This window comes from Camellia sinensis, chromosome 15, assembly GCF_055761805.1.
Source record: "Camellia sinensis isolate YWXY chromosome 15, ASM5576180v1, whole genome shotgun sequence".
Classification (NCBI taxonomy): domain Eukaryota; kingdom Viridiplantae; phylum Streptophyta; class Magnoliopsida; order Ericales; family Theaceae; genus Camellia; species Camellia sinensis.
The window spans coordinates 103243280-103257568 of record NC_138975.1 but is presented as its reverse complement, the minus strand read 5'-3'; the positions used below and the strand labels follow the sequence as shown (position 1 = coordinate 103257568).

Genomic DNA, 14289 nt, shown 5'->3' with positions numbered 1-14289 from the left:
TGACCTACAATCACAAAATATATAACACAAGCATGTCTTATTATTACACATTCATGTGGCCAACACGGCTTAGCTTTCATTACGTTGGTTCTTGTTCTTTCTTATCACATTGTCTAACATACACACACACTTGCAATTCCTTGACTTAGTACATTCTTGTCTTAGTGTGTTTCTAATCCATAACCTCATTACTATGGCTTAATGAAGGCTTAGGAATGCCTAAGATGCAATGAGGATGCCAAAACATGCCTTGGAACACTTAGTCAAATTTTTTGAAAATAAGGTCCACGCTCGAGCGTATCTTTCCTCGCTCGAGTGGACATGCAAAATGTGAATGGTCGCTCAAGCGATCTGTAAAAGACATGAAACTTCTAGGAGCTTGCAATTCACGCTCGAGCGGACTTTTGGTCGCTCGAGCGGAGTGCATGCACTTAGACTGGTCGCTTGAGCGTGAACTCCCACGCTCGAGCGTAGATGCAAATTCTGGAATTTCCAAATTGCACATTCAAGCTCAAAACTCGAATTCCAACCTTCAAAACACATCTCTTGGGCCCCAAAACTTGAGATAACATAGTAAACTTGTAAAACATGAAGAATTTAGGATCATTTCATAAAATCATGGCCCAAGGGTTTGTTAAAAACTCACAATTTCAACTTAAAACATGATGAATGTTCATGAACACAACATGCATGAATTTTTTTTTGTATCAAACTTCTCAAAACATGATCAAACACCACAAAACAACTTGAAACTTGATGATTTCCTTAAATGAAGATGAATTTCAAACATGCAAGAGAGGATTCATGGAAATCATGCTCAATTTGTAAGAAAATGTACATGCATGCATGAATTGCAACTCAAATCTTTACTCTAAGCTCAATATATACATCAAACTTATAATCTTCATGTTAATAACTTAGATTCATAAATTAAGGGTGAAATTCATACCTATAGTCTAGAATTAACTAGATTCTTGCACAAAATTGATGAACTCAAGCAAAGCCTTCAACTGCTACCTTTAATTTATTCTTCTCTCTCACTAGAATGCACTCTCTCTCAAGTAAATTCTCAGATTTTGGCACTCAAGGAATGAGGGGAAAAAAGCTAAATGTGTTGAATATAAGGTTATGATGCTAAAATACATTAGTTAGAATATAAGGCTTGCCAAACGTGACTTAACGAATTAGACTGAATCAATTTTTAATAAAACTTGCCATATGGTTCTAAAAATTCCAAATAACATATTGACGTAATCAATTTCGGTTTCGGGTGCCGATAAGACTTTCAATTTGCATATTAAAGTGAAATTCCAAACAGATATTTCTATAAGTAACAGATAGGAAACCAAAATCATACAAAGTGCAGAGTAAACACATAATTTATTTTAATCTACTCATTAACATCATTAAATATGGATTAGTGGTTAATTACGGATAGGGGTTGTTACACATTGTGGCATATTGTAGACACCCCATTTTGACTAGTCTTAAAACTTGGGCGCTCTCTTTGGAGTTTCCGATAATGAAGACAAGATGTGTTAATCTTACAAGTTCTGCAACAAAAAACCTAAGGATCAAGTTTTAAACCATCCAAAGACCTGTTTTGGACAAAAAAAAAAATTCGACCAAAATAGAAACCTCTTTCAAAATAAATTTAGTGGTGCAACTTTAAACATTACTACAATGTTCTGAGGCTCATATTTTCAAAGTCAACATGTTGTATTATTTTAAACAAACTGAGCAAAGAATACACTGGAAATGAATGGAGGGGATGAAATCCTCTAAAATACATGTTTCTCCTTTCAATTCAGGCTAACCTTCTCTTGTTGATGTGATGATGTGCTTGCTGACTACCAGACACTATATATAGGCTGGCTAAAAAAGCACACAACCAATCACCAAGAAGAATGGCCGGTTAATGTTCCGAGTGCAAAGCATTTTCAAAATTTCAAATTGTCCAACACACTTTCCACAAATATCTCAAATATTTACACCCTGAGCTCTATATATAGAGCTCGGCAACTTATTTCAAAGGGTTGAAAGATTTGCCCAAAGCTCATAAGAACCTCTTGACCCTTCTCCCTCTTGACCACATATCCTACCTACCACCCTCTAACTTTGGACATTCAAGCTCCATTGAAGCTTGATCCTAAACACCTTGCTAAGACCCTTGGACATTAAACAATACATCTAAAGTGGATTGAGGGAATTAAAAAGGGAGTTTGTGAATCAAAATGACTTATCCTCTTAAGAGGTGATTTCTTACACTATTAATCACTATTTTATTTTCCTTTCTCCATTTCAAGCTCTGTTTTCACTATATAACTATTGTAGAGATGCAACAAGTCCTCATGGATGTGAAAGGAGTAGATTTAGCCACCCATCCATTGAGTTAATAGCTTTTTCTTTACTTTCTTGTTTTCCTTGGCTTTAACTTCTAATTCTTATGTATCTTGGACCCTTAAGAATGTGTTTTGGAGTATTTATTAGCCATCCATTTACAAGTTCAATAAGTAGAGTAGCTTTTCTTATTGTTACACTCCTCCTCTTTACTTATCTTATCTCTCAAGTGTATCAATCTATGTTTTTTCAACTCCTTTCTCAATGTCAATAAGTGTTAGGAGTTGTTTCATAGAATTGCTTGAGTGGTCCATGGTATTTGATGTTGAGAAGTGGTGTCCTTACCTTTCATTGAGTATTTTAGAAGTAAAATAAGAGATTTTGGGTCAAAGGAAGTTGAAACTTTCATTCTCAATCATTTGTGAACATAGAAAGGGCGTAACCATCCTTGTTCTATGACTAGATGAGGAGTTTTTAATAAATTTGATGAATCCCTAGTCTTAATAAGCAAAACTTTCACCAAGAAATTATTTACATTAATCTATGCTCTTCACTTAATAGTATGAATTTGGATATTGATTTATCCTTATTCACAAAAAGAAGATATAGGTTCCTATCCTTTTTTTGGGTTTGAATTTGTTCTTAATTTTGATTCATTTAATCATTGATATATTGCAAAATATCTACTATATATATATATATATATATCTGTTTATGTCATTATTAAGGATTGTAGCCCATCCACCTCTTCCTCAAGTGATCCCTATCAGCAGAGGAGGTAGAAGGGATGAGTACCCCCCAGAAAGTGTCTATTCAAATCTTGGAATTCTGCATTGACCTAAATCCCAGTCGAAAGAAAAACTTGGCCGGCCACTTCCTAGTTCAGCATATCCTTCCAAGAACAGAGCAAATAGTTTATGGGGAGTGCTCTCCTAGATAGTTCTGGAACTTCTGTATGCGTTGTTTAGCATGATTGGTTAGATTTAGCAGTAAATTGGGTAAATCCATTCAATGTTGTAATAATCTCTCTCCCCCTCATTTCTCATTTGAATTGTTATAATAACTTTCAACCCCACATCTTTCTAACCCTTTTATTTACATACTTTTGGTACTGCATCATGTTTTATTTATCATACCTGTATATTGCATTCATTTTTCATGCATTCAGGTCCGATTTTATAGAATTTATTTTCAAAGATGAATACGTGCATAATTCTATGTCTTGAGATTATATCCATGACACGTCTTAGTATCCAAACTTCTAGGCGCATGTTGTGTATGTATTGCATTAGCTGGGTTGTATGTAGGATCATATCTGTGTATATACTTGGCTTCAGCATATCGCATGTGTATGTTCCCTTATCATATTCGTCACTATATCATGAGGCTAAAAGTGTTTAGATGAGATATGTTTGAATACCAGTGGATAAAGGTTATGTAGTTATGTAATTGATTTTTAAGGCTTTTAAAAAATGCATGAATTCAAAGCATAACCAAAATTAATGGCACAATCTATACTTGCAAGTCTCAGATAGTAATGATAGCATTATTAACAACTAGAACATGAATATACATTGATTATAAAAATCACATCATCACTTTGTAGAGGCCGATCTTATGATTGGGTGAATGAGTGCTCAATTAATGACCTTCTCCTTTCATACCTAAATTCCCAAGCAGAAACACTTTGACTATGATGGACAGCAACATTTGGCACGAGTCACGAGTTTTCTAGTTTCTCCAAAAAATTAGATGGCGACTCTGAAATCTGATAATATAGTCTATTCCTAACAAATGTTTTGCAATAAAATGAATTTCTCTAAAAAATTACTGGATTTGAACTCTCATTTTATGTTTCACATTACACCAGTGATATCAGATCAGAAATATGGATTCTGAACTGTTGGTCGCGCTTAGTAACCCCAAATGCATCTCACACATGCTTTTTCACAAGGCTCAAAAACTAGGATTATGTTTGACAAGGGAAGAACTCAAAGAACAGAATTTTTCCATAAAATCACATTTCCCCTAATATTTAAAAAAATTTTATGCACATTTCCACTAAATTCTTAACTAGTATCTAAACAATGTTAGGAAAGCACAAATACTGGCAAATCATCAAGCACAAATAACATGACCAATATACAAGTTGACACAAATTTGAAAACTGTAACATATACAATTCCTTGCAACAGAACGTGGTTCTCCAATTCATTCCCTCAACCCGCCCAAAAAAAGAATAAAAAGAATCCCATCGGATGAAGCTCAAGAACATTGTCGACTCCAACCTCCTTTGAATTCCTGTTTAGTAAAATCCAAATCTAAACTTTTCATGTATAGGATGTGTTGATGATGAATGAAACAATCAAGCTTAAACCACAACAGTTTGACCAGTAATCGTATCTTCAAGCTGCAATGAGCCGTCCCTCATCAAATTAAGGCTCAAGCTTTTGAATCTCTCCCTTGAATACTGCCGGGATGCCTTTCTCCAATCAGTTCCGGCTTTCATCATTGCAACAAACTCATCATAACTGATTTGCCCATCCTGAAAGAATTTTGTACAATCATTACAAAAGGGCATCAAAGAAAGGGGACTTCGAGCAATTTTGAAATTTAAATCAATCCAAAACTAAGGTTCCATTTGTATTAATGGATTTGAAATGCAAGGATTTGGCACAAACCATACCGGGAGAATAACTCACATTTAGATTTGATAGTTTATCTATGGATTTTAAGATTGAATTATTCTCCTTCTAAATACAAGGATGCTACTAAAATACATCTCTTCTATCTCGATTTATCTTCTACCTTAGTTTTTCAATCCATCCATAACAGCTAACTCTCTATATTTTAATAAAATTCAACTTTAAATCCTTTGATTTGAAATCTATCCATCCAAATGGACTCTCAATGTTTTCAAAATTTCAAATGTTGTCCACACAAATCTAATTTATGTGAAGAGTTCTTGTACATGATTAGGGCTACAAACGAACTAGGCTGTTCATGAACAGCTCGAGCTCAGGTTGTTCGCTAAATGAACGAGTTTGAGCTCAATTTTTAGGCTCGTTTAGTAATCGAGCCGAGTTAGAGAATACCCAAGCTCGGCTCGATTAAGCATGTAAACATAAGGAATATAAATTAATATTTATTTTTAATAATATCTCAAATGTGTTTTTATTGTTTTATTTTATTTTATTTCACTATCTATGTTTATTTTTATTTTTTATCTATGTTTGGTGTTTGTGTAAATTCATATATTTGATTGATGAAATTTATTGTTAATATGAGTATTCTATATATTTTGTTAATAATCTTCTCTTTCTTCTTTTAATATACATATTAAGTTTGATTTATTTTTTTCAAGCTCGAGCTTAGCTTAAGCTGAGCTTAAGTTTCTCGAATACTTAGCAACTGAGCTCGAGCTGGAATTTTTAAGCACGACTCGAGCACGAGCTAGACTAATTCTTGGTGACCCAAACTCAAAAACTCCAAAGATCTGCTCGGCTTGTTTGCAGCCCTATATATGATTGATACCAACCGGTTATGAGGTAATGCTTTTGAAGTAGAAACCAAAGAGAAAGAGGGAAGGGGTCTTGAGATTGATTAGACAAATATGATGGTAGGCTTAAATACCAAACCTTGTCAGTGTCGACCTCTCGCATGATTTCATTTAGTACATCAGCATCAGTTTCCCCGGATTCATCTGCTAAAGCTTCTCGTAGTTCGTCAAGCTCAATATACCCACTTCCATCTTTATCGAAAAACATAAATGCTTCGCGGAAATGCGCATCATTCTCCATCTTCTGTAGGTGGATCGTTACTGCTACAAACTCTCCGTAATCCAGGATTCCATTCCCATCAACATCAGCCTAATAAACATTCAAATGGAAGTATTTCATTAGTAGGATATAGATGTTTAAGAACTATGTTTGTGATCTCTAATCTCTAGGCTGCAATTAGATGTTTAACATATGATAAAATTCATGATTTTATGATCAATGAATCAAATTTCCTCTTAAATGTAAAAATGTGTTTTCCAAAAGATGAGCTCCAACCAATCATTAAAAATCTCACTACCATAAATAGAAAAAGAACAGCAATTAAACAATAGCCATAGAATTCAGCATGGAAAATCTTAGATATATAATAAGTAGGTACAATGAACCCAAATAACATTTGTTGGCTAGCCCATTTGGGTGAGTTCCCGTGGTTGTTATCAGAGCCAACCTGCACACATGACCATGTGGGCACAGGGGCACTGCAGCGCAACTCAGTTGAAGGCTGACTACGAGCCAGTTGGTCGTGTATTTTGTGATTAACTGTGAGTGGTGGTCAAGCTTGTAATATCAGAGCCAACACAACCATGTGGGCTCACAAGCAGTCTAGCACAACTCTATTCAAGGTTGACAACGAGCCAGTCAACCGCGGTATGTGATCAATTGTGATTTGTGATTGTGAGGAAGGAGATAATAATGAACCTGAGAAATTTAGGCGTGTATTAAGTTCCAAATTGGAAATCTACGTGGAAGATCTTCAGTTGATAAGTAAGAACAATGAATCCAAATAACATAAATCCCCACATCGGAAATCTGCAAATAAACCTAAATGATGACAATGTGGGCTTGGAGGCAATACAGGGAAAATCTATTCGAGTCTGACCATGAACCGGTCAGAACAATGAAACCCAAATGACATATATCCCACATCAGAATATGAAAATGAACCCGCCCAAAGCACTGATAAAGAAGAGTTGTGTGAAGTTGCAGTTCTTCATTTGGGAATTGGTGGCATATTTCTTTTTTCTAGATTAAAATAGTCCATGTTAAGCCACATTTCTAAGAAAACTGCACGTTCTATTTGTCATCGGTTCTGATCCTCCCTAAAATTTCTTCTGAATTTTCATCTCTCTCTCTCTCTCTCTCTATATATATATATATAAAGTGGCCAAAATGTTACCAAACTATCCATTTGCAATTTTTTTTACCTTAATTTAATTTAGACACCGCATCCAAACCCAATTTGGCCAACTTTTAAGTACATGTGGGTATAGCAGCAGGTAATGGCACAATTCAGCAAACATTACATGCAAAAAAAAAAAAATTTGCTCAGTTGTTCAAGCACTATATAAAATTGAACAATCTTGCGCTCAAGTAAGCATAAATATTAATACTATATTGAATAAAAAGCAGAGAGTGGCTCAATATGTAGTCTGCCAGCAGCAGCATAAACTTCTTAACTTTTTTGGACTGCCAAGAGTGAGTTTGCACGAACAATTTGTGATATTCCAGGATTTTAAAATCAAGGATTCTGACATAAAAGTCTAATTATTTTAGAATACAACATTTGGATGAATATGTTACATTCTAATGAACTTTTCGGGTTTGGAAAAACAATGATGAAAAATGATTTTTTTCTATGGTATCATAATTATGGCTTGATGGCAGCAGTGGCAGCAATGCAATAAGGTTGATGTGAGTTAATTAAATAATTGCGATAAGAAATAAAACAAGTAATAGTAACAGTGTATGATAAACCATTTGAATGAGACAAAGACCAATATGAAGAATGACATTATATTGATTAAGATATTAATAGACTAATCATTATAGTAAATCACAAGGGAAATTATATAAAAAAAACTTCTTAGCTGTTGCATAGAGTGATTTCAAAAACTGCATAAACGGAACCAAGACAGGCAGAGTCCCTGATATGATAAGTCAAAACTTGAAAAAGTCCATGCATCGAGTATAATATACAATAATTAAGCAACTAAAATGGTAAAATTTTTAACTAGACAGAGAAATTTACCACGTCCATCAGCAACTTTGTCTCAGGTTCGGCCAATTTTGAACCAACTTTCCTAAGCCCATCCCTCAGTTCCTCATACGTTACTTTCCCATCATTGTCAGTGTCCATCAATGTAAACATATCTCTGATTACTTCTATCTCTTCAACAGATAAGTGTTGTGCAATTACCTAAAATATTTGATCAGACAAATCAAAACCTTATGCACAAACATTCATGCGTTGCAGATCCTTGATTCCAAGGCATGATGACAACCATTTCTTAATTAATTGCACAAGTGGCGTGTACAAATCAGTCAATATGGGCTTTCTGTACAGATCAATCTATATGAAGGGATGCTCATCAAGAAACAAACAGAAATGGAATAAAACAATTAGCCTAAGTTAGATGCTTACTCTCAGAGCTTTCTTTTTGAATCTGTTCATTACAGAGAACTGCTTGAGCCTTGTCCTCACTATATCTCCTAAAGGAACATTTGGAGCTTTCTTCGCATTTTGAATCCAGGGGTGTTCTGCATAGAACAAAAGTTAATATTGATTCAACTACTTCACAAGAAAGAAGTCATTTTGCAGAAAAAATTCAATTTCCTAGCAATGTACTACACAACCACCTTTGATGTTTGAGGATTGTTATATTGTCAGGAAATATGTGGAAATGCAACCCCTAGTTGGTCCCTCAACATGGATGTCAGGGGGTGCAAATGCAACTCCTCCAGTGAAGGGGCCAAGCTGCCAAAACAAAGGCATAGGGAAGATTCTGTCGGGCAGTGAGGATCGGGTCGGGTTTTAATTGATTAAATAATTATTGAAATATTACTTAAATATTCATCAATTGGTCCAATCAAATATTATACGAAACTAGTCTCAATTTAGATATGCTACTCACTTCTCATAAGCCTATGCAATTATTTAAATATTACTCAATATTTTTAGGGCCATAAAACCTCACAAATGGTCCAATAAAAAAAAACCCATAGGAATCTACATAAGAAACAAATCTCTTTTCTCTACCACAATTTAACTGCTTTTAGTAAACTTTTTTTTTTAAAAAAAAAAAATTATGATTTCACAATAATCAAGTGGACTATATTTCTTATTTATTGCAAGTTTTTTTAACATATAGTCACCATGGACGTTTTAATAGGAAGTCGGATTAAATTTTTGGGGGGCCATTACATGAGTAATCAAATTTCGAAGGGCAACTCTTATACAGAGTGAGCTTTCCAAAAATTTTGGCAGCACTGGAATGAGTTTGGAGGGACCATTACATGGTATACAAAAAATTTTGGAGAAATAGCACTCATATACAAGTGAATTTTTCCATGACTAATTCCTATTCCTTTTTTTAAATCACTGCTCCTTACAGCAACTGCAAGTTTAGCAGCCCCATTCATAGTAGCACCAAAACTATTAGTCACTTAAGAAAAAGAAAAGCATCGCAACATCAGCTTGGTGTATGAAACACAACTTGTAGATAACTCTTGACAAAGAGAAGGCCAACACTGTTGACATTGGACCACAAGGTCTACTTGTTCCTTTTAATCCATGCTTTTAAAAAATTTCAGACTCTAAACAAAAATATTTTCCTTATTCTAGTCAAGAAGATAGACTTTCTCCTTTGGTTGGGAAGTTGATCTCTCAGTTTGAAAGTAAACCCATGTAGTCCATTCACACCATTTGCCAATCCTCATTTGGTCACGGATTAAGGAAAACCTTTATTCACCCCAACATTAGTATTTACTCCAATAGTCCTTTAGTTTTCTCTAATGTACAAGTCTTAAAAAATTTGTTTGAACACCAAAAAGTTACATAACTATCTACATGAAGAAATTGACTAAAATTTCCAGTTACAAGGATAATTTAATAAACTGACTATTGAAACTTTTCACTCGATATATCAGCACATGTTTGGAATGAAAATATTTTACAAAAAATGAGTGGCTAAAAGATTAAGTCAGATACAAGAAACGGATAAGAAACTATTGAATTCCAAACCATAACATTAACAACTTGGTTTGCTCTAACAGTATACTTGGACTAATCAATGTTTCAGAAAGCTTGCAAAGGAAATCATAGAAAGCTAAACAAGTTGTTTTGACATGCCCATACACGGAAGCAAAAGAAATTCAACAAAAAAACACAAAAATGAACACACACACACAAAAAAAAAAAAGTCACATTTTAGTTGAATAAAAATTAGTTAGGCCTCGTTTGGAAACATACAATTTTACTAATTTTTTGATTTTTTGGCTAAAATATGAGATAAAAAAAATTAGTATGTTTGGAATGACTTTTTAATTTTTTACGAAAAGATGTGCAAAATTTATAGAGAAAAGAGAATCTTGACTTTTTGGTATAGATTGTTGACTTTTTAATTTTTTTAGTAATTTTTTTGACTTTTAGGCCAAAATATTGAGTTGCCAAATGAGGCCTTAGTCTCAATAGTAGAACCAAGTTAAGGCGCTTTACTGGAAGTTCCACAGATGAACTTAATCAAAAGCATAAACACTATATTTAATAGAAAGGATCGAAAGAAGGAACCATGGAGGGAGGGGAAGGAAGGAGAACAGAAGTGGATACAGTGAAAAGAATTGAGCTTTTCCTCCTTTTTGTTTGATGGAGTGGAAACAAAATAAGGAAGAGGCCGTTAAATTATTTGACTATTGTACCCATACTGAATGGACTATTATACAAAATGGAGGGCAAAATGGTAATTTTGTGTGTTTGATAACCCATATCAGCTTTTACTCTCTTCTTCCTCTTGCTTTCCTCTTCCACCCATAAATTTGCAAAAGGCCTTATCTGTGCTTGAGAGGATGGCACACCCCACCCCATTTCTCTTCCCCCCTATTCCCATTGTCCCCACCAAACGGCGGAAACAACCTCATTCCCTCCCCCACCCCCACTTTCCTTTCTTCCCTTATCCACCCAAACAAACAGCCTGTAAATATGTCAATTGAAGGGTATCCACCATTAAATAGTTTGTAGTCAACACTGCTCCATGTCATTAATTATTTTGTCTCAATCCTTTGAAAACCAAAAAAAAACAGTTGTCTTGTAGTAGTCGATATTTACTCGCTTTCATCTGTCAAATGGTTCCCCATCAAGAATACGCAAAATTGAAATTCCTTGACCAATGAGAATAATCAAAATTTTGAAGGTCCTAAGCATATTATTCCAACAAGAAGAGTGCATCATATTCTTGCTCAATATATTCTCCTTTAAAAGAAACAAAAATTAAAGAAGGCAACAATGGCAATGCCATCCAATATACAGCTAACCAGAAGACTGGGAATCAATTGACAAAGTCAAAAGTCGGCACACAGTGGATAGAGACTTACCAAGCACCTGTTGGGCGGTCAAACGCTTTCTGGGATCTGGCTCTAACATCTGCCGAACAAGGCTCTTGGCACTATCAGAAATCTGAGGCCATGGTTCCCTCTTGAAATCAAGCACCCCCCGCAGAATTGCCAGGGCAACACCCTGTTCGGTTTCTGCAACATACAATGAGAACAAAACTCAACAATGCAATGACACCATAGGTCCATAACCATGTTTATATCAACAATCCTTTACAAGAAGAAAAGTAATACCTGCCCAAAATGGAGGAACCCCACATAACAAAATGTAAAGAATCACACCGGAACTCCATATATCAACCTCTGGCCCATAATTCCGCTTCAAAACCTCCGGGGCCATATAGTATGGACTCCCCACTATCTCTGAAAACTTCTCCCCTGAATGAAGATGTAAAGGAAGTTCAAAAATAAAATAAAATAAAAAATCATCAAAGAATCCACTCAAATCCCATAACATCCTCAATTAAAATATTCAAAGTGACCAATTCAATCAAAAAGAAAAGTCAAAACCCATTAACAATCTCAACCGTATCTGCCGAAAAAAAATCCAAAATTAGAAAATTCATCCAATGATCAAATCTAAATCCAAATAAAAACCCTGAAAACCCATATGGAAAAATTCAAATTCGAAAACCCAATCAATTAATCAACCAAAATCCATGAACAGTACTGTAACCCATATGAAAAATAATTCAAATTTTGAACAATTTAAACTAAACAACCAACCAAAAATTTCCCAAAATTTCAGCAATTTTTTAATAAAAAAAACTAAAATTCTCAAACCCATTTCAAAAAGAACATATCAGAACCCATCGCCAAGAACCAAAAATACAGAGAGTCCAAAATCTCTAAAACCCAATAAAAATCCTCAAAACCCATAAGAAAAATCCAAATTCGAGAATCCAATCGATGAATCAACCAATACCCATGAACAGTAAATAAAAACTAATTCAAATTTTGAACAATTCAAACTAAAGTCTTAACCATTTTTTCCCAAAAATTCAGCAAAAAAGTTTTAAAAACATAAAAATCTCTAAAACCCATTTCAAATATATATATATATATATATATATCAGAACCAAAAATCCATCACCCTAGGACGCTTAAAACACACAGAACCCAAAATCTCTAAAACCCAATAAAAATCCTCAAAACCCATAAGGAAAAATCCAATCGATTAATCAACCAAAACCCATGAACAACACTGTAATCCAAATGGAAAATAACTATTTCCCCCCAAAATTCAGCAAAAAAATAAAATAAAATAAAAATCACTAAAAATCTCAAAAACCCATTTCAAAAAAACACATACATCAGAACCAAATCCACCACATACCAGGCTTAAAGCACACGGAGAGCCCAAAATCAATCGCCTTAAGCAGCGAACTCTCCTTCTTGTTCTCAAACAAGAAATTCTCAGGCTTCAAATCCCTATGCATAACCCCATTCACATGACACATCTTCACAACCTCCGCAATCGTCCTCACAATCCCAGCCGCAGCTCTCTCACTGTAATGCCCTCTCGCAACAATCCGATCGAAAAGCTCTCCACCTTCACAAAGCTCCATCACCAAATGCACAGCTTCATTGTCCTCATAAGTTGCTTTGAGCTTCACGATGTTTGGGTGATCAGGCAAGCTCGACATTATCTGAACCTCTCGTCGAACGTCCTCAACATCCACGGCGGTTCTCAGCTTCTTCTTCGATATGGATTTGCAAGCCAAGGCCTCTCGGGTCTCGCGATCTGTACAGAGGTAGGTGACCCCGAACTCGCCACGACCCAGTTCGCGACCCAGTATGTATTTGTCCCAGATTCGGGTGCGGTGGGTTGAGAGGATGAAGTCTTTCAGGACTCGAATCGGAACCGGTGAAGCGGAGTAGGGGTTGGGTTTGGATTCTCCGGTCTTCTTGTTTTTGTGGTGGTGGTGGTGGTTGTTTGTGGTTTTGGGTCTCACGCAGGCGTTGCAGTTACCCATGAGTTGTGTATTTGCTCCGCCGCTAGCGGTGGTTGAGGTGGTGGGTGGAGATGGCACAGCATAGACGGGAGAAAACGCGGGGGTCAGTTGAAAGAGAAATGGTTTTTAAAAATAAAATCATATTATATAGCAATGTTATAGACTCCCACTGGGGCCAGTGAATCCGGGCCACGTGTCGGCCTGTCATTCACTGAAAATTAAAAAAATTGAAAAAAATTGTTTTTTTTTTAAGACCAATGGAAAGGACTCCAACATCCCTACTAACGGTCCGAAGCTTTATTCATTATACAGTGAACAGAATGATGTACTTATTATTGGTTTTTTAGAAAAAAAAAAAAAATCAGCTTTAAGTTTTTTTATTCATAAAAAAATAAAATAGAGTAAAAAAGTAAAAAAAATTAACTTTTTACCAATTTTTCAAAATACCACTATATAGTGAGTATAATAATGGTTATTTTTAACATACAATTTCACTTAAAATCACATGTTGAAAATAAAATTTTATAATGATATGGATTGTTCTAAGATATATTATATTTTCAATATGCGATTTCAAGTGAAATTACATGTTGAAAAATGTAATTTTTAATTCAAAATTACATTTTCAAAATATAATTTCAAAAAATAGGTTAATTTTTCCATTAGTTTAAAAAATAGGTCAATTTTTTAAATTGTTTTTTTTAGAATAAAAAAAAGAAATTGGAGACGTGACAGAGAAAATATGGGATTGAATGGAAAAGAGTGGGGTGGCAAAGAAAAAAGAGCAATAGGAAGAATTAGGATTAGAAATAGAATCATGATTAGAATTA

The 14289-nt window shown here is 34.8% G+C and overlaps 1 protein-coding gene across 1 annotated transcript; it reads right to left on the bottom strand.

The window, feature by feature from the left end:
• Positions 1 to 4331: 4331 nt before the first annotated feature.
• LOC114317655 (calcium-dependent protein kinase 10) lies at positions 4332 to 13739 on the bottom strand. Its single transcript, XM_028264423.2, has 7 exons — positions 12841 to 13739; positions 11739 to 11882; positions 11487 to 11639; positions 8542 to 8657; positions 8149 to 8316; positions 5979 to 6209; positions 4332 to 4885 (listed from the first exon to the last, which is right to left on the bottom strand). Exons 1-7 carry the CDS (start codon positions 13478 to 13480, stop codon positions 4712 to 4714), a joined length of 1626 nt encoding a protein of 541 aa, XP_028120224.2. The 5' UTR covers positions 13481 to 13739; the 3' UTR covers positions 4332 to 4711.
• Positions 13740 to 14289: the final 550 nt, after the last annotated feature.